The 18560-nt window shown below is 36.2% G+C and overlaps 1 protein-coding gene across 19 annotated transcripts in view; it reads left to right on the top strand.

Moving 5' to 3' along the window:
* Positions 1-18560, top strand: part of DST (dystonin) — a 429322-nt gene that overhangs the window by 215998 nt on the left and 194764 nt on the right. For 12 of the 19 annotated variants that reach the window (XM_033103131.1, XM_033103125.1, XM_033103126.1 and 9 more), the window contains 3 exons: positions 1634-1723; positions 3990-4067; positions 5817-5909. In XM_033103131.1, the coding sequence (XP_032959022.1) occupies positions 1634-1723; positions 3990-4067; positions 5817-5909 (261 nt within the window). Of the gene's footprint in view, positions 1-1633; positions 1724-2260; positions 2360-3989; positions 4068-5816; positions 5910-10557; positions 11486-18560 lie in introns of those variants that run through there. The other 7 variants (XM_033103108.1, XM_033103110.1, XM_033103113.1 and 4 more) reach the window with 2 other exon arrangements.

The following is an 18560-nucleotide window of genomic DNA, read 5'->3' as shown; positions in this document are numbered from 1 at the left end:
TGCTGATTTGTAATTTTTAATTAACATTCTCTTTTATCTCATTCTTTTGTGGTGAGGAGAATGAGCCAAGAGTTCTGAAGGTCTTAGCACAGGGTCAGGTACCTAGTATTAACTTATCGTGTGTGTATTTTTATCGTTGTTGATCATGGTGACATTTGTTTTTCATAGAACGATAAAGATGATAGTATCTTACCTTTAAGTACCCTTTTCATATACAGTATTTTTGTGAACCGTCAGAATAATCACCTGACACAATAAAAATAGGCAGTATTGTATGACAGCAGTACCTCAGGATTTTTTCCGGCATTACAGAAATTAGTCTATTTCTGCATTTTCTTCTAAAATTCTTAAGAAATTAGGTCACAAGACTTAAGAGCAGCTTTCCACTTGACGTGTTTTCTGTTCACATATTGATTTTTAAAAAGATAACTTTACTTGTGTTTTCATATCATAGAATTTGTGTTCTATAGTTTGAACAAAGACCTTGCGTTTTCACATTTTTATTTGGCAGATGAGAAAATTGAGGCCTAGAGAACATAGGCAGCTGGTACTAATTTATGGGACTTATGGCAGAAGTAAGACTAAAATGCCGGTCTCCTAACTCTTTTTTCCTTATAACATGTTTTCTTTTTTTCTAAGTTGGTTTTGAAGTAATGATATTATTAATTCCCTTTTATAAACATGCCTAATTTATTTTTTCTTTATTGTTGCATATATACGGAGAAAAATGACACCTAATTTTGGAAAGTTTCCTTGATGTAGGCGGTGTAGTTAAGTCTGGCAAAGCGAGTCGTGAAATTGCCTTCCTATGAAATAAGTGTTCAGAATCACACCTCGTCTTTAACTGTCCTGGAGTGAGAAGGACATAGGAAGTGAAAGGAGTGAAATGTGACTCTGGCAGGACGTGGATGGGTATAGTGTGGGCACAGTAGGCCAAGCATTTACCGGAGATTGAACAGAGGCAGACTGAACAGAGGTTTTGGAAAATCTTTGGTCGTTTGAGCTCTAAAATCCCAGCTTAAATCAGGCCTGTGGAATGGAGGAATAAGCTATTATAAGTTGTGGGTTAACCTGGTGCTAGTGATAACATGGTTATGAGAGGAAGGTTTGGACAGAGGTGTTCTAACCTCATACATGTGAATTTTTCAAAAACACTTTTTATTTTGAAATAATTATAGATTCACAGGAATTTTCAAAAATAGTACATAGAGTCTCATGTACCCTTCACCCAGCTTATATCTGTGGATTTTTGAAGTGTGGAGTGTGTGTTTCTGGCATCCTGGATCTTGTGGCCCAGAGAGTGGGAAGACCAGCTGGGGGTCAAAAGTCACCCCTCTTGCTAAGGTGACTCTGGTCACTGTATCAGGAATCATGATTAAAATCAGGGCATTGCCTGTATTTTAAAAATTGTAACTCCATGAGTTATTTTATGAGTTGTTAATCTGAAATTTACTTTTTTAATGTTTAGTTTTTAAATTTTGCTTTAAGTAGTGAGAGAATAGCCATTGTAAAATATCGCCATATGAATGAACACCATATGAGGAATGTTTTCTATTTTGTCTCCTTCTTGTTTGAGTATTAAGGATGATTCTGGGTTCTAAGACCAAAAGTTAAACTGCTTTTCTTTGTTTAGGTTCGAAAACATGTGACTGATCTCTATGAAGACTTAAGGGATGGACACAACTTGATCTCTCTTTTAGAGGTTCTTTCGGGGGACACCTTGGTAAGTTTGAAATTTCTTACTTTATTTTGAAGAACATGTAATCCTCTCTGCCTGTGACTAGTATGTTTTCAGAATAGACTGTTGAGACTTTTACAATATTCATCTTTTGAGCTGTAAATTCTGCCTGGAAAAAAAAAAAGTTCTGGTTAGATTTAAAAGCATTTTCAGACTTCCAGTGATGCGAACTGGGGAGAATGAAGCACTTCGATTGCCTTGCTTATATAATCAGTTCTATAATTCAAATACTATTTTTGTTCTTGCTTCTTTTTTACCTTTGGATTTTTCTTTTTGCTTAGCAGAAGTTGGATGCATAATATAACCACATATTAAAAGACTCACAAATAGCAAGGAAATAAACATCGCTTTCTGAAAAATGGTCTAACCCCCTCCGCCGGTGTCATTTCCTTTTTTTGTGAACATTACTTCCCCTTCTTGGTTACCTGTTCTCCGCCATTATGTTCTGTTCATGCTCTCCTTTTCATTTCTGGTCTGTCTTGTGTCTTTGCTGTCCTATCTTCTGTCTGTTATATTCATTAGCCAAGGGAGCGAGATATTTTGAAGACCTTACGATTGGTGAGTGCCACAGAAGCATGCGAATATGAACAGCATGAGGATGTGAAGGATGAGGATAAGGGGGTAGGTGTCGGCCCCCATAACTCGACTAACTTAGCCGTTCCAGTGCGGTGAGCGCTAACGTGACAGAGAAGTAACCCACGGGTTTGGGCTCCTTTTTAGAAAACGATAGAAAGGACCAAACCCCCCAGTGAGGTGGATGTGTGTGTACCAAGAAGATGGACAAAGGAAATATTTTCTCTTTAAATTTATTTCTAGGTTACTGTGCACTGCGTGGTAACTAAACATATGCCCTTCAATGAAAACATGACATTTTAGCTAAAGAATTCTATATACGTTTTATATGGTTATGAACATCTTGGCAACTAGCCTGCTAATTTTTATGCAAATTGATTCTACTTCAGGAATTTGTATTTCAAACATGGCACCTATTTATGGCTTTATTTGAAGGAACTTATGGAAATTTATTCAATATTTAAGTTTATGCTTTAATTATATCTATTGGCAATAGGTTTTTAATGGACATTCTTTACCTATCTGCTGTGTCTCATTTTATATAGAAAGGTTTGGGGAGCTTTTAAAATCTACAGTCCTGACAGAATTCTCAGAGCTGTTTCATCTCCGAGACACTTAGTTGACTTAGCCCACCTTTGCAAGAGAAATGTGCTTCTTTTATCACCTACATCTCTTCGTGCCACCTGATTTCATAGGAAATTGTGCTTTTTTTTTTTTTGGATCTAGTTGGATGAATTCATCAATATCATTTCTACGTGTAGTACAGAACCTATTTTTCCATTCTGTAGTCTGCTGTCTCTTGTATTATGGTGCCTTGGCTTCAGCATCCTATTCATATTTGAGAAGCTAAGCTGTCAGTTTTCTTTTTTTCTGCCCTTTGGAAGATTTTATGTGGTACATTTCAGCTTTATTCTTTGTATTTTTGTTAAGCATTTTTTCCTGCTCTGTTTCCTTATATTTTCCTTCTGCTAACATAACTTTTCCAAAGGGGAAACAGTATCAAGGAAAAGAATGATGATTGTCAGTTTTCCTGAGACGGTAAATAATCATGTCCATCCCCAAGAAGTATACAACTATGATAGAGTCCAACCGATTTTATGAAAAAACTAAAATAAAATAAAGAGGAAATATATGACTTTAATTGCTTTTCTCTCTTCCTCTATCATGGCTAAGTAAAACTCCACGGTCTTTCTTCTTCTTGGTGGTTTTGTATACTAACTGCATGCTACTTTACCTCATTTTCATTTACATGCCATACTTATATAATTATAAAACCCTCTTGATAATAGATTTTATTAAGAAGGTAAAATGGAGAATGGTATTTAATCCTTTTTGCGTATCTATAGCTTAATAATTGTAGGCTAGAATTGTTGTATAGTGAATATAAAAAGTCTATATTAGGTATTTTTCTCTTTTCCTTTGTTTAAACAAAACATTTGGAATAAATCATTTGTTTAAATAAAATATATTTGGAAAAATCCTTAGTAGTTTAAATTCAGTTCCAGATAATACCAAAAAATGAGGACTATCTCTAAAAAATTTAATGGACTTACCCAAAAAATAAATATTGTTTTGACATATTAAAATGGGCATAAAATATATTTATATAGTATATTAGCTGGGTCTGTGCTATCAGAAACTACAGTGTTTTTTATACCCTGCATTTTTCTGTCCTTAGCCCAGAGAGAAAGGTCGGATGCGTTTTCACAGACTACAGAATGTACAAATTGCACTTGACTATTTGAAAAGACGCCAGGTATGATGTTTTTCAAAGACTGTACTCATATAAACATATGTGACTGAGTAAATCTACACAGAAACTTGTCATGGAATGCAGAAGTTAAATTTGACTGAATTATAATCATTATACTTGTATTTTTGTGAGACAAATGTTTTAAAATGTTTTTAAACATTTGCTCCAAAGAAAAGAAAGTTAATGGTAGGCGTAAGCTTAGAGGAATTAAAAATGGCTGTATTTCCATCCGAGTAAGAGCTACTACTACTGATTTTCCTTTTGTCAGAACTGGAATGCTTTTGCCTAGGAAGTTAATGACAGAATTAAGAATGTCTATGAATAGTTCTTAGTAGTAGGAACTTTAATTTTTATACTTAGTTTATAAAATTACTTTATTTTATAAAAAATACTTTATATAGTACTTTAAAAAAACCTAGTGTAAGTATTTTTAATACTTAGTAGTGATGAGGCAATAGTTTATTTTTTTATAAGTAGGTAATACTGGGTAATTTATAGTGGTTAAAAATAAAACAACATTTCTGACAATAGTCCCCAACTGGCTTGAGATTTCAGAAGAAATCATGGAAAAGAATGAATAGCATGTGGGATATGTTCTTGATTTGGGTAGTATTGTGTAGTATAAACCAAATAATTGCTAATTTTTCAATTAGTACGAAAAAGGAGAAAAATAAATTCAGGAGAATTGAAAGTTACTGAAAACAGTGGCAAATCAGAGGTGCCAACAATTTTGCTTTTAATGGAGTAGGAAAAAGGGAAAGGGATAGAGGGAAATACTCTTATTACTTCTTCATTTAGTTTATTGTGAATACTAAAATGCTTTTAGTTATTACATTCTAGAAAATACTATGTTCATAAATATTTTAAATATTATTGGTATTTTCCTGATTATTTTTAATTCTAGTGGAAGTTTCCAGAAGGATTAATTATATTCCCTGTCTGAAATGTTTTTTTGACAGTGTTTTCTCTAGGAATTAAAATGTTAGAATCATTGTATCTAATTTTTGTATTTAATTCATGATACTTAATTCTTGGTCTATACAGGAAGTAAACATTAGATGTCATCATTACATTTATTTACCTGAATGCATAATGTGACAGTTGATAATTAAGTCTCATTTTATATATATGTATATAGGTATACATATGTATATATATGTGTATATATGTGTGCATATACATATATGTGTATATATATATGTACATATATACACATACATACACATATATGTGGATATATATATATATATATTTTTGGCAGCCTTGCAAATGTCCAGTGACTCATATATTTTTCTTGTTTTGCTAACAGTTTTGATAGACAAATAGAAAAATAATGCTTTTTAAATAATTTGTGATGGAAGTGTGAGAAAGTTGTTAAAATTGTTTCATGGTTCAGAACTGTTTTCTACTTAATTGTAAAATAAACCTTATTTTCAGAAGACAAATTTCCAATTTTAAAATGTCAAGTATCTAGGACTTCTCATTTAAGTTGTATTTTTGTTTTGACAAATGAGTACTTTTATTCCTTTATCTAGAATACAAAACCAAAATAATACCCATTTTTCTTTTGTGGTTACTTTATAATTTGCAATCTAAAATGAGTAAAGATAGGGAGTAATACAATATTTTGCAGGTTACTGGTATTTAAGTCATTCAGATTTTTTTCATTGTATAATTTAGAATCACTTTTATGTAGGTAAAGATAACTCGTGATTGAAAAACTGTTTTATCTCTTCTTCACATATAAAACAGGTGAAATTAGTGAATATTAGAAATGATGACATAACAGATGGAAATCCCAAACTGACTTTGGGATTAATATGGACAATAATATTGCACTTTCAGGTAAGTCCGATTTTTCTTAATTGTCATTTATTTTATCTCATTGTGTTTTCAAGTGGTTCATATGAAGGGTGAATTATGCACTCATATCCTATGGAAGAAAATACATTTTAGGCTTCTTTTCTTAAACAATATATTTGTATTATTCCTTTCAAGTAACATGCTGCTTGAGAATCTGGTACCGCCATTTCCTGTTGTTCATAACCTTCAATGTTTTTAGGACGGTGCTTGTAATTCAGAGTTGGAAGACTAGGCCTTCTTTAAAATTGAATGTAGACACATTTTTTTTTTGTTTATTGGACAGTACTACCTGATTTAGATACATGAAATATTATTACTCAATCCTTAATTTAGAATGGTTCTTGTTGCTATTATCGTTTCTCAACCATGCAAACTATTTTTTCCATCGATAGACACTAGATGGCAGTATAATTATAATAGAGTGTGAATTATTATGTTTTGTGTAGAGCTGTACTTTTTCAAACTAGATTTGAAAAGAGTAAATGCAAATTTATTAACTGTGAATTATTATTTAATAAACCTATGCCAATTGAGGGCTGATTTTGATTTTTACTTTTTGTAAAATGATGCATTTTGAAAAAATCATCTTCATTTGATTTAAAATGAGTCCTCATTTCGGGACTTGCTTTCGTTGTATTAATCAGCTGCCTGCTCACGCAGTGCTCTGTGTGTAGCACAGAGCCTCACCCATGGTAGGCAGACAGCACATCTTACTGATTGACTGCTGTGCAGTTGGACCTTGAGGGAAGAAAGGAGCTTGAGTTTTGAACAGATTTTGAGAGGAGTAAGATTTATTTTTTATTTTTTGAAAACTTGACTGGGATATAGGGTTTGTTGGGGAATGGCAGAAAATACTTATCCAGGGCTTATTTGGGAACAGGATAAATCTGACAGGTATGGAGAGCTATAGGAAGTGGGTTCTAGGTAGGTTCCAGGACTTGAACTGGCAGCGGAGCAAAGTTGCAGCAACCGGAAATCAGAGGAGCAGACTCAGTTTCCAGGAGACCCATGTAACCAGGTGTCAGCCAGACAGACTGCAGGGCAGCTAATATAGGTGAATGTCCACTTAACTGGGCACTGATGTCAGGGAGATCCAGTAACAGGAACTGGAGACAGGGACCTGAAGGACTGTGGGTTTCCATTTCTGGAGGGCCCAGTCCTCAGGGGACCCAGGGTACTGAGCACTAAACCAAGACGGGGATTTGGGGATGGAGCCAGACCTTGTTTCCAGAGTTGGCTAAAGACGCAGTAGAACTAGCCAAAGAGCTGATTTCACATGGAGTTCCTCAGCAGCTTCCTCAGGGATCCTTTAATTAGCCTAGAACTTTTAGTGGGGTTGAAACTGCAAGAACCCCGCATGGGAGGGTTAGAGGCCTATTGGAACAGAGAGCCAATCACATCAATATTGACAGAGCTGGTGAGACAGGCTGTGTCTCAGTTTTAAATGTCAGAGTAAGAATCACTGTAGGGCAGTGAGAAAGCACTCAGGTTTGGGAGGGAGGCAGAGCTAAGTGTCATTGTTGGCTCTTTAATTTATGGCTGTGATGACACTGAATAAATCATTTAACCACTCTGAACCTGAAAACTAATGTTTTAGGCAACTTGACCTATTGCGTCTATGTAAAATAAATTGAAATGAGCAGAGTCCATCATCAGGGAGATAAGCTAAGAAGCTGAGGTGGTGATCTCGGGGTGATAAAGGCCTGGACTCAGATGGGGATGGAAAATTGATCCAAGAGATGACATTTTGGAGGAAGAAATAAAGGGACTTGGTGATAGTGAATAGAGAGAGGATGAAGAAGAGGGAATAAAGATGACTCTCAACTTTTAGCCTGGGCGGTAAAAATCAACCAACAAACAAAAGACTACTGAGAGAAATGGGGATGATGGTAAGGGGAAAACTGAAGACCTTCTAGGCGGGTTTGATGACATGGTGGGATAGCCTGTGCATCGGTCTGCTGAACAGTTAGAGGTTTGTGAGCAGAGCAGAGCTGAGAAGTCAAAGGTACAGATAATAAACTTGGGAGTTACCACTATTCAAGTGGCCTTTGAAACTATCAGAGAGAAGGATCCAAGAGAAGAGCATATATGAGGAGCCGAGTGAAGCACAGAAATTTGGGGAAGGCCCATGATTGGGGGTACAGGAAAAAGAAGATCCATCTGGGGAAACAGAAAAGGATCATTTGATAAGACGGATGAAGCAACAAGAAAATGTAGTATTGATGAAATCGAGGGAAGAGGATTTCAAGGAGAAAGGAATAATGAGCAGTATGAAATGCCGCTAGAGAACTTGAGAAAATCAAGACTGAATACAACTTAATGGTTTTGTATAAAAGGGAGACATTGGAGATCTTGGAGAAAATACCGCCTAAGGTACTGGGAGCAGAAACCAGAAAATAACTGGCCAAAATGCGAGTAAATTGTTGTGAATTAGAAGCAATATATTTAGACCATAAGTTTGAGGAAATTTAAGTGAAAGTTCATTCAAAATGAATTACATATTAAGAAAGCTCTTTGGGGTTCACATGTTTTGGAGGAGAGAAGACCACCAGACACAGAAGTACCAAAAATAAATGTTGCTTCTAATATGATCCAGTGGCTTATATTATGGAATCCAGTGTATGTTAGGACCTGAATTCCAAGATAATGACTGTTAAAATTTTCACCAATATTTAAAAATTAGGCCAAGATCTATTTAAAATGAAGCACATCAATGTTTTGGTAAAACAGAAATGTTCCTTTATTTAGATGAAATGACTTTTCTTAGTACTATGCTAGTTTAAGATGAGAACGGTTTTACTGGTTATGCCAATATATAAGGCTATTTATAGCAGTGGTAATCACCCTCACGCGAAGTGACTGGGCTTATTTTTTTTCCCCCTCTCTCTATGCTTTACATAAATAAGGGAAGTAATTTCAGAAGACCAATTTATTTATTTATCTTTAAACTGTTTGTTATGAGCATCACAAATTGAATCTCTCTTCCAATCAGGCTGTTGGAAGGGAAGCATGATTGGTGCAGTCATCCTGTATCATCAACTACCGTATGCTAGATCCAGAGATCTGAGGTCATGAAGAATGGTGTGCTATCTCTTGGGAGAATTTTCAGAACACTCACTGTACTCGAGGGTGATGACTCTATTGCAGTAGAAATAATAATAGGGTTCTAGGATTAGGAAGGTGTTAGAGATTAAGGGACATTTTTACTGATATTAGAGATAGGTTTGGCAAGATGATTGCCAGCTATCCGGCAGAGACTAAAGTTGGGTCACTTCTGGGTGAGGGAGTCGTGCGGAATGGCCTGAAAATGGACAGTTGCTAAGTTTGGCAAGGTTCGAGGAAAGGTGAGTGGTGTGCAAACCGCTGCTTGCTCCTCTATCATGTCAGTACAAATACCAGCCATTATACTTTTAAATTCTCTTGAATGATGTTTTATTGTCATTGGAGACATTGAAAATCAAATTAACAAACAAACAAACAAACCCAAGACTTTCTATTTGCCAGCCTGTGTTCTAGGATATTCAGTTTTTACCACTAGAGATTGTTTAATTTTCTCTTTAAATAATTAAGGAAGACCTCACAATGTAGACCTATTATTAATAAATATCAACAACATTGCTAACTTGACTGTATAATTGAATATTCTTGTTTAGAAAAATGTAGTGAGTTCCAGTTTTTGATCAGTTCAAAGGCTACCTAGAGAAAGGCAGTTATCAATTTATTTGTATTAGTCAGATGATTTCTGCTTACATGTTAATCCAGTCATACCATACTAATTTCCTTTTTTACCATATCTATGACTCAGTGTTAAAAATATGTACACCTTAGATAATCAGGTTCTATACTGATTTATTATTTTTACAGCAAGGCCTTAGTAAAACTGTATAATATTTAACTAGGGTACAATTATAAAAGTTAAATATAAAATTTAACTGCCTTAATTCATGTATAAGAACACGCAGGTGTTTCTTTTGGCTAAACATTTCATGCATTAAATCATAAAATTTATCAATTTGCTTATGTGAAAATCCTGATGAGCACATAATGGAAACAGCTTAGAAATTTATGTCATAGGAAAAACATTACAAACAATTTTAAAAGATTGATTTTAGCCACAATTTTAATGCAGTATTTTAGACATTTAGCATTTATTATCCTCTCCTTCAGCTATTGAATCAGCCTGTTTTTTTCTTTTTAATGGCTGCTGTTTTGAGTAAGAATCTTAATGTGATTTACAGAGATTTTTTTTAGCCTTTTTTTTCAATTACCAAACTCAGTTGGTGTTTCTTAAGAAAAATAATTGTGTGGTAAAGACTCTCGGAAAGTAAATTTGAAAGGCACTTTGCTAAATGTCTCCTGACTGGTATTTGCTTTCTGTTTGCTCTCTGATTTGTTGAACCACCAATAGTTTCAAAGGTTAAACACAAACTTTGGTAGTGTAATTGCATTTCAGAAAACTGAAAGTTAAAGTGAGGGCCAGAGTCTTGTCGTGTAATAGAGCTAAGGGTTTGTCTTGAAAGCTCATCAGCACTGTCATTTGACAGTGAGCAGCAATGTTTGTCTAAGAGGATTGGTGGCCAGAAATAAGCCACACTGTCTGTCTAATGAGACACAGGGACCCAGCTGGGCAAGATGCCATGGCATTTCTCGTGTGTGCTTTTTTCATAAGCAAAATGGCCTCATGCTGAAGAGGATGGTCGCAAAGTCTGAGGAATTAGAGGTCACAGTAGAATTTTTGGACTTAATGGAGAAGAGCTAAGTAAGCCCTGGATTTTGAAATGAGTGAATCTGTGGAGCTGTGATTTCCTGCACATCAAATGGGGAATGTCTGTGGATGTGTAAGAGCTGAGAAAGAAGAACAGTATTTAGATCCTGCCAAAACTCCTTTGAGCCCTGAAAAATATTCTCCCGGAAGAAAATATTTCAGAAGAAAACCGATCAAGAAAATTTTAGGTGACACAGAGTCAGCAGAGCCGAACAATGAAAATGAAGGAAAGAAGAGGAACAGCATTCAGCTCTCAGAAGAACAGCCAGTTCTTTTATCCAGGGGCCTGGTACGGGAAGAATCTGTTACCCCAAACCTCACGCTGGGAGACGGCATTCAGCAAGGAAAGACAGAAGTTGTAGTTGACCGTGTTAAACAGAAACTTCTGCCGAGTGCTGCAAGCGTTTCTCCTGCTAAAGACAGTGAACAACGAGTAAAAGTTAGTGAACTGGATGAAAGGATTACAGAAAAGGACAGCTCTCCATATTGTGCAGAGAGGAAGAAACATTCAGATGATGTCAACACAAGAGAAATAACATTCCAGAGAAAAACTGAAGTTTTTTCTTTCCGAAAGGCAGCCAGCTTAAGTTCCATTCACTGTGGTACAGAGAGATCACTTGAAAAAAGTGGGTTTTCTGAAGACCCGTTAGAAAATCATAGCAGTGGTCAAGAAAAGCAAACCACTGAGAGATTTTACCCTCATGCAGCACACTATTTTCAGATTGAAAAAAAGAGATGTCATTCCCTCTGTACTAATGTGTGCTCTACTTCCAAGGATGCAGATGGAAATGAGGTAAGAAACGTGGAGTCTGAGTTTCAGGTGTAAATAAGTATGCCATGTGTTCACATCTGACTGAGGGTCTGTCATTTGTCTTTTTAAAAAGTTATTTTTGTATTAGTTTCTGTGAAAGTTATAGAGTTCTTGGTGCATTTTATTTGTAGCCTCAGGTTTGACTGTTATGATTTTATTTTTTGTGACATCCCTTTCTTTAATCACACTTTAATTTCAAACCCTAAACATGTTTGTTAGTTGGACTACTGCTTTAAGAGAATGTATATCTTTTGCATTTCTCTAGTTCATGTGTCTTGACTTTTCCTATGCAGTACCCTTTGGAAATGTAGCTGTATTGTAGGTAAAAGTTAAATCAGAAATAAGTCGTGACAAGACAATAGCTCCTTGACAAATGTAGGGAGGATACAATACAATTTTCAATCAGGACTGACTTGCTGATTGCTAAGTTGAAAAAGCCAAATTCTAGTTCTCTATCAGTTTTTATATACAGGAGCACTTACATAATTACTTGTGTGTGTGTGTGTGTGTGTGTGTGTGTGTGTGTGTGTGTGTTTCTTAGGGTCAGGGGACACAGATGAAATTGTCCTAAGGTATTCTGTATCTGCTTTGAGAGTTATTCCCTGGCCCCACTCTAAAATCAGAATCATTTGGGCAGCATCTCATAGGAAATTGAATACAAAGACCGCCAGGAAGCTGAGATCTTTATTCCTCACACTGATATTTAGCTTTAGAAACTTACTTCTCTGGAGTTTTTAACTCGTCTTCAAAATGTAAGTGAATGTTTACTTACTTGCCTGAGAAGTACTTTCCCCAAGTAACCTCCTTTACATGTTACTAGTTGGGAGTGGATGGCCTTTTCTTTAAGCTATTGCTAACTTTGTCTCTTAACAAAAGTCTGGACATAAGTGGTATATGTGATGTGACACATTTTTGGCAAGGTCATTGTATCACAGGGCAGAGTTCGTCTGCACAGTGATGGGGTGAGGTTTTATTAGGGTTAGTGAGCACAGTCATCGTTGGCCTTAGCTGCTGGTTCTGCGGAGGTGTTTCTGTTTATATACACCACCACCTTGCCAATATTCTGTCATCGATTCTGTTTACATTTTACAGTGGTTGCATTTTAAAAAGAAAGCATCCAATCCAGGTCATTATCTGTGTAGGTCTGGCTTAAAGGTCAGTACAAAAGGAAATGGCTTGGTTGCCACATGTTTATGAATGGAACCACTTGCGTTGGTCACATATGTTTTCCAACTGCTTTTTGCATAATTTGGCTTCAAGTAAGCCTTACATGTTGCATAAATGGTAACTCTTCAAATCTGTTTCTTAATTGGTACATAAGCCTTTTTCCCCCCATTGTATTATCCTCATGCCAAAGTTTTTACCCTTCTTTCTAATTGTTTATCTAATGATTTGTAAAACTTCAGTGGAAAATGTGAAAACAAGTCATACACCTGCCAATCAGATTTGTTAAATGATTGTGATATGGGGGTACTTACCAGTCTCGTATCTTCTAGGTAAAAGCTGAATGGGATAGTCTTTATTTTTTCTGAGGAGTTTGATGTCTCACTTCCCTGCAGTCCAGATGAAGACTATTTAGTGGCATGCAAAGAGTCAGAACCAATAGCTTAGCTGCTGCTCTTAGGATATTCTTTCTGTTACTTGGGAGGTGTTTGACTCTGCTGGCGTTGTTATCTTTGGATAGAACTGTGCACAGAACTCTTTTATCTTGCATTTGGAGTCTTTTTTCATTGGGGACTTAGATGTAAATGAGAGTTTTCAGCCCCCATCCCAGAAATGGCCTGTTAGCCAGTATTCCTTTTATTTGTTCCTTCAAGAACTTTCATATCCTCTCTATTTGATCATTTTTACTGGGAGACATTTGTATGCAGGTTTGGTTGGGCTTGATGACCTTCGAGTTAACCTGAAAGTAGAATAGTATGCAATTCTCTGAACTTTCCTTAACCTTAGACTTAGTTCAAGCCTCTGACTTGAACTTGACTGGTCCTGTGAAATTTGTCATTCGTAGTACAGGTAATCAGCCGACCTCCTCTTTAAATCCTTGTAACCATACACTGACCTAGAGTGGCCCTCCAGGCTCAGGGATTCTGTGGAGGTGGCTCGGCCAGCCGCTCCTTGAGTGACAACTGAATAGAAATCTCATAGCATGTTATGTCTTTACTAGGATAAGGAGGTACAAATAAAAATAAGGAATAGCTTCAATTTATATATTGCTTTGGAATTGGAAAAATGCTTTCAGACACATTGTATCTTTGGATTATCCTAACAACTGTATGAAATTGGCAAAATAGTTGGTTCCTCTTTTATAGAATGAAGAAATGGAAACTCAGAGAGTTTAAATAATGTCCTTAAGGCAACACAGTACATGGGAATAGCTGAGTTAAACTATGGCACAGCATCCTACTTTGATTAATCATCAGAGTTAAGAAGGAGGTTAGAACAGGGGTTGATGTCTATAGGGGTTAATGTTCATCTCTGCAGGATGAGTGTTATAAACAGAGTCAGCAAAGGCAGGACATGATTGGGGACCTTCTCCAGGGATCCCTTGATTTGTCTAAGACTCACATGCTTCCTCTACTTTGTGACATGATCTGGTCTCCTACCTTTGCCCTTGAACTTTTCCCACAAAGCATTCTTTTTTCTTTAGTTGCATAAATCTCACTTCGTCCTGGTCTTGTTATATTGATCTCAGCAAAGATGGTTGTTTTCTGTTTATAGTCCATTGGTTCTGTAACTGACCTCATGTAAGTGTCACCTGAGGAGCTTTGGAAACTACAGATGCCTGGATGTCACTCCAGTGACTGTAATGGAATAGAGCAGGTGGAGCTCCGCAGGTGATTCTAAATAGTCATGACTATGGAAAGGGAGCGGGTTATCCTTCTTATTCTGTAGCAGTGCCTCTCAAAGTGCAGTTGAATCATCTGGATTGCTTGTTGAAGACACCTTATCCCAGATTTAACTTGACCACTATCTTCTGGTGGGGCATGAGAGACATTGCATGGTTTAGGCACCCTCTCTCTAATGCTTTTTAAAAACACACTTAATTTTGAGAGCCAGCATCACCCTATTTTAGCATTTGCCAGCTTATTCTCTTCTCAACATAGGTTTTCTGATAAGTACTGTGGATTATGGGCCAGGAGGTGGTGAGTTCTATTCGAGCTTTGCCACCAGAGAGCTGTGTAACTTGGACAGTCTTCTTTATTTCTCTAGATCTCTGGTTTGTTTTCTAGAAAAAGAGGATTGGACTAGGCCATGATACTATGCTTAATAGTAATGGTATTTCTTGAGTCCTACCATATGTCAGACACTCCTCCACTATGTTATTTAATCTTCAGAGCAAGCCAAGGAAATGGTTCTATTTTTAATAGCTCCATTTTACAGAAGAGGAAACTGAGCCTCAGGAAACTTGAGATACTTGCTCAAGTCACTCAACCAGTAAGTGGAAGAACTTGGATTTCACCCAGAATTATCTACCGAGCTGAACTCTTAACTGATGCAGTATTCTCACATACATCTTCTTCAGTTTTAAATTTCTATGAATCCGTGTATTTAACTGCATACCTTTTTGTTTGTTTAGTGTTTTCACTTCCTCCTCTATCCCTCTCTTCTTTTATTTATCCACCAAATATTTGTTGTGTACCTATTACAAAGCGAACACAGAGTAGGCACGCTGAGAGAAGTAAAATAATAGCCCTTTCTGCATGCATTGTATATAACCCATTGTTTGCTCATGACAAATGACAGGGACAAATGGCTGTAAATTTAATCACCTGAAAGTTAGGCTTCTGAGATGATGATCCTGAGTAATTTTAACTTCCCACCATACTATGTAGCTGTATTAACGAATGAAAACTGAAGTATGTTTATGCTACTTTTCATCTTTGGTGAGTTGCCAAGGAATAGTAAAGTGATATAAGTAGGAAAGAAGCCAAGGAGAGAAGCATGAGAAGGAGTATGGATATTGTACAAATTATATTATCAGGTTCTGAATAACAAAGAGTTCAGTATTTTTATTAATTGACTTTTATGTTATAAAAATGTAGACCGAAACATCTCAGAATGTTGGAATACGTTAATATTCAAGTTCACTGAAATATAATATTTATTTAATATTTTCTTCTTTAACCAAGTTTTTTATGAATCTTAGGCTATAGAATCTTAGAATTCAAGGACTAGGATAAAATCTAAATCTTTCTCCTTTCAGATGGTAGCTTTCCTTTACAAATCTTGAAAACAAAAGTCATATTTGGTTTGCAGTTGTCTAACTCCTTTCTTTCTGAACCATTTTATCTTTTTTAATGAAAATGCATTTATTGATTTATTGATTTTTTTTGTTTTTTACTATTTCTAGTCATCATTTGGATTTGATAACTACTTTGTAAGAATTTAGTTACAAAATTGTTGCATAGATTTTGGGTCTCTATCGCTGTTATAATGCCTCTGTCTTTTCAATTAAATGAAGGACATGCAAAAGTTTAAAATCCTTTGCTGTACAAGGAAAATAGTTATAGCTATGTTCGTTTTCCCTGAAATGAATATGAATAAAAATAAATGAGCATTTCTAAACGTGGCCATCAATTTTAAAGCATTAGCACTTGAACCTTACCAACTTTTTGCTTTTATCCTCTATTTAATTCTTCCTTTTAGGGAGGCAGCTTTTAATCAGATAGAACTTTCAAAATATGTGTGCCATCTTCACAGTTAAAAATATTTTGTGCAGCATTATTATACATTTTTGAAACTTGGAAGCAGACACTAAAAATGTGTTGATTACATTTGTTTCTGGCAAAATAGTTAAAATATCTTTGAGGAGCTTGTCTTGGAAGCAAACATCTTGGCTTGAAAATTTTGCCTGTGTTGACAAATTTAATGTGAAACTTGCTTTTGCCTGACTATAGTGTTAGGTGGTGTGAATAAAAGAGTTTAAGCAATAATATTCACCCTGGTACACAGTTACCTCCACTCACTAGGGGCCAAGCACTGTTCTGAACCCTGTGGGCATGTTATCTTAGTTTCTCAATATCTTTGAGGAGATACTTTACATGAGAGGAAAATGAGGTCCAGATAAGTCACAGGGTTAATAAGTGGTAGAGTCATGAATTGAACACAGGTCCCCACCCTCCACAACTCTGTGCCAATCTTCCAATGTGCAACTTTTACTCTTGAAATAATTACGTTAAGAGACTCATGAGGTAGAAGAAACTTGAGATCCACCTTTTCCAGCCTTCTGCTTTCATTCTCATTAATACTTGAACTCTTTCAAATAGAGTATAAACTCGATTTCTTATTTTAACAAAAATATATCAAGGAGTTAAATTTCCTTTGCTGACACTCTTCTGTCTAAACCTCTGAACCAATAGGGATTTTGTGTTCTGCAGGGAAGAACATGTGACTAACTATCATTTCTGTATCCACTGTGTGTCCCTTAAATCCGTTTTTGCTTCTGTAAAATGAGATGATTCATTGATAGATAAAACTCTTTCTGGGATGTTGTAGGGGTCACTATAGATATGGAATTGCAGAGGAAAGAGAACTTAAGAGATCTTGAGTCAGAAGACTTATATTTAACCTGGTCCCCCTTTCCACATCTGTAAAATGGGGTGGTTTCTTCTTTTGAGGATTTGAGGTAATACATGTGAAGAAGGTTTAGTAGACTGTAAGCACTTTATAACTTCTATCTTATCACTATCTTCTAATCGTGTAGAAAAGACAGAACATCTTGTAACCATCCACTGAGTAGAAGAGCTCTGTAAGTTTTCACATTTTTAACAGAACACTTCTTTCTCTCCTTTAGACAAAAAGCGTTCTGCGTAGAATGCAGAACACCACCCTCTGTGTAGGTTGCTACCCTCATCCCCCCAATTCCATTCATGCCTCCCCTGCGTTTTCAGCAAATATTTACGAATGCCTATTATGTGTTAGACAGTATATTCCTCTAATTTCATAATTAGCCTAAAATTTTGTAAACCTGTTGAAAAAGAGATAGCCCCTGGGAGGACCCATTCTTGAAGCTAATATTGGTTATTTAAACTTAGTATAGATACAGTTCAAAGGCATTATTGATAGTAGCTCCGGTTTGAGAGAAGAAGAGAATGTAATGCCAGAGGCAGATCTGCTATTCCATGGAGGGGAAAGGCTGCCCGTTAAGGCAGTGTGTCTGTCTAGTGAGGAAAATTTCTATGGTACCTGATGTTCAGTTCATGTGAGAGATTCAGGGCTGTATCTTTCTCTGAAAATGTACAGTGTTCTGTGTATTAGCTGCTTTGCCAATATAGAGACCGAGAAGCTGAAGTGAAAAGGGTCTTTAGGAGTTGAGGCAAAACTAGGCGATGCCCTTTCATGACCTATGTGTGTGCAGCCATTTTCCAAGCGGGGTACAGTGAAAGGAAGCACCCTTTGTGGCTGGTGACATAGAGAAAAAATTAGTCTGAGTTGGAAGGATAGATTTCTTTTCTAAATATAAAGGAGAAATTTTACTCTATTTCTGCAGATTCTGAAGTGGAATTTAGGAGACCGAGGTCCGTACCCTAGGCCTCTTAGTAGTGTGCTATAGAACCCTGGACAAGTCACATCATCTCTTTTAGTCTAAGTTTGTTCACCAGTGAAACGAGGGGGTTTACCAAATGGCTTTACATTCTTTTGGTTTGAGTTCCCCTGATTCCTTAATCAATTCTATTCATAGCCTTCTCTAAACTAAATATCTTAGTTCTCTTAACTTCAGAGATGTTGCCTTTTGCAATGTTACACATTATTTATCTATCTATCATCTATCTATCCATTCATTAATAAAATTTATGGGGTAACATTGGTTAATAAGATTATATAAGTTTCAGATGTACAATTTTATGACACATCATCTGTATGTTGCGTTGTGTGCTCACCACTCAAAGTCTGGTCTCCTTTTAGTCACCCTATATTTGACCCCTTTACCCTCTTTAGGTATCCTCTCCCTACCCCACCCTTCCCTTCTGGTAAGCACCCTACTGTTGTCTGTGTCTGAGTTTGTTTGTTGCTTTCTGTTTTATATCCCACATATGAGTGAAATCATATGGTCCTT

Source organism: Rhinolophus ferrumequinum, chromosome 3 (assembly GCF_004115265.2).
Source record: "Rhinolophus ferrumequinum isolate MPI-CBG mRhiFer1 chromosome 3, mRhiFer1_v1.p, whole genome shotgun sequence".
In the NCBI taxonomy this organism is placed as follows: Eukaryota; Metazoa; Chordata; class Mammalia; order Chiroptera; family Rhinolophidae; genus Rhinolophus; species Rhinolophus ferrumequinum.
This window is presented reverse-complemented; position numbering and strand designations above follow the sequence as displayed.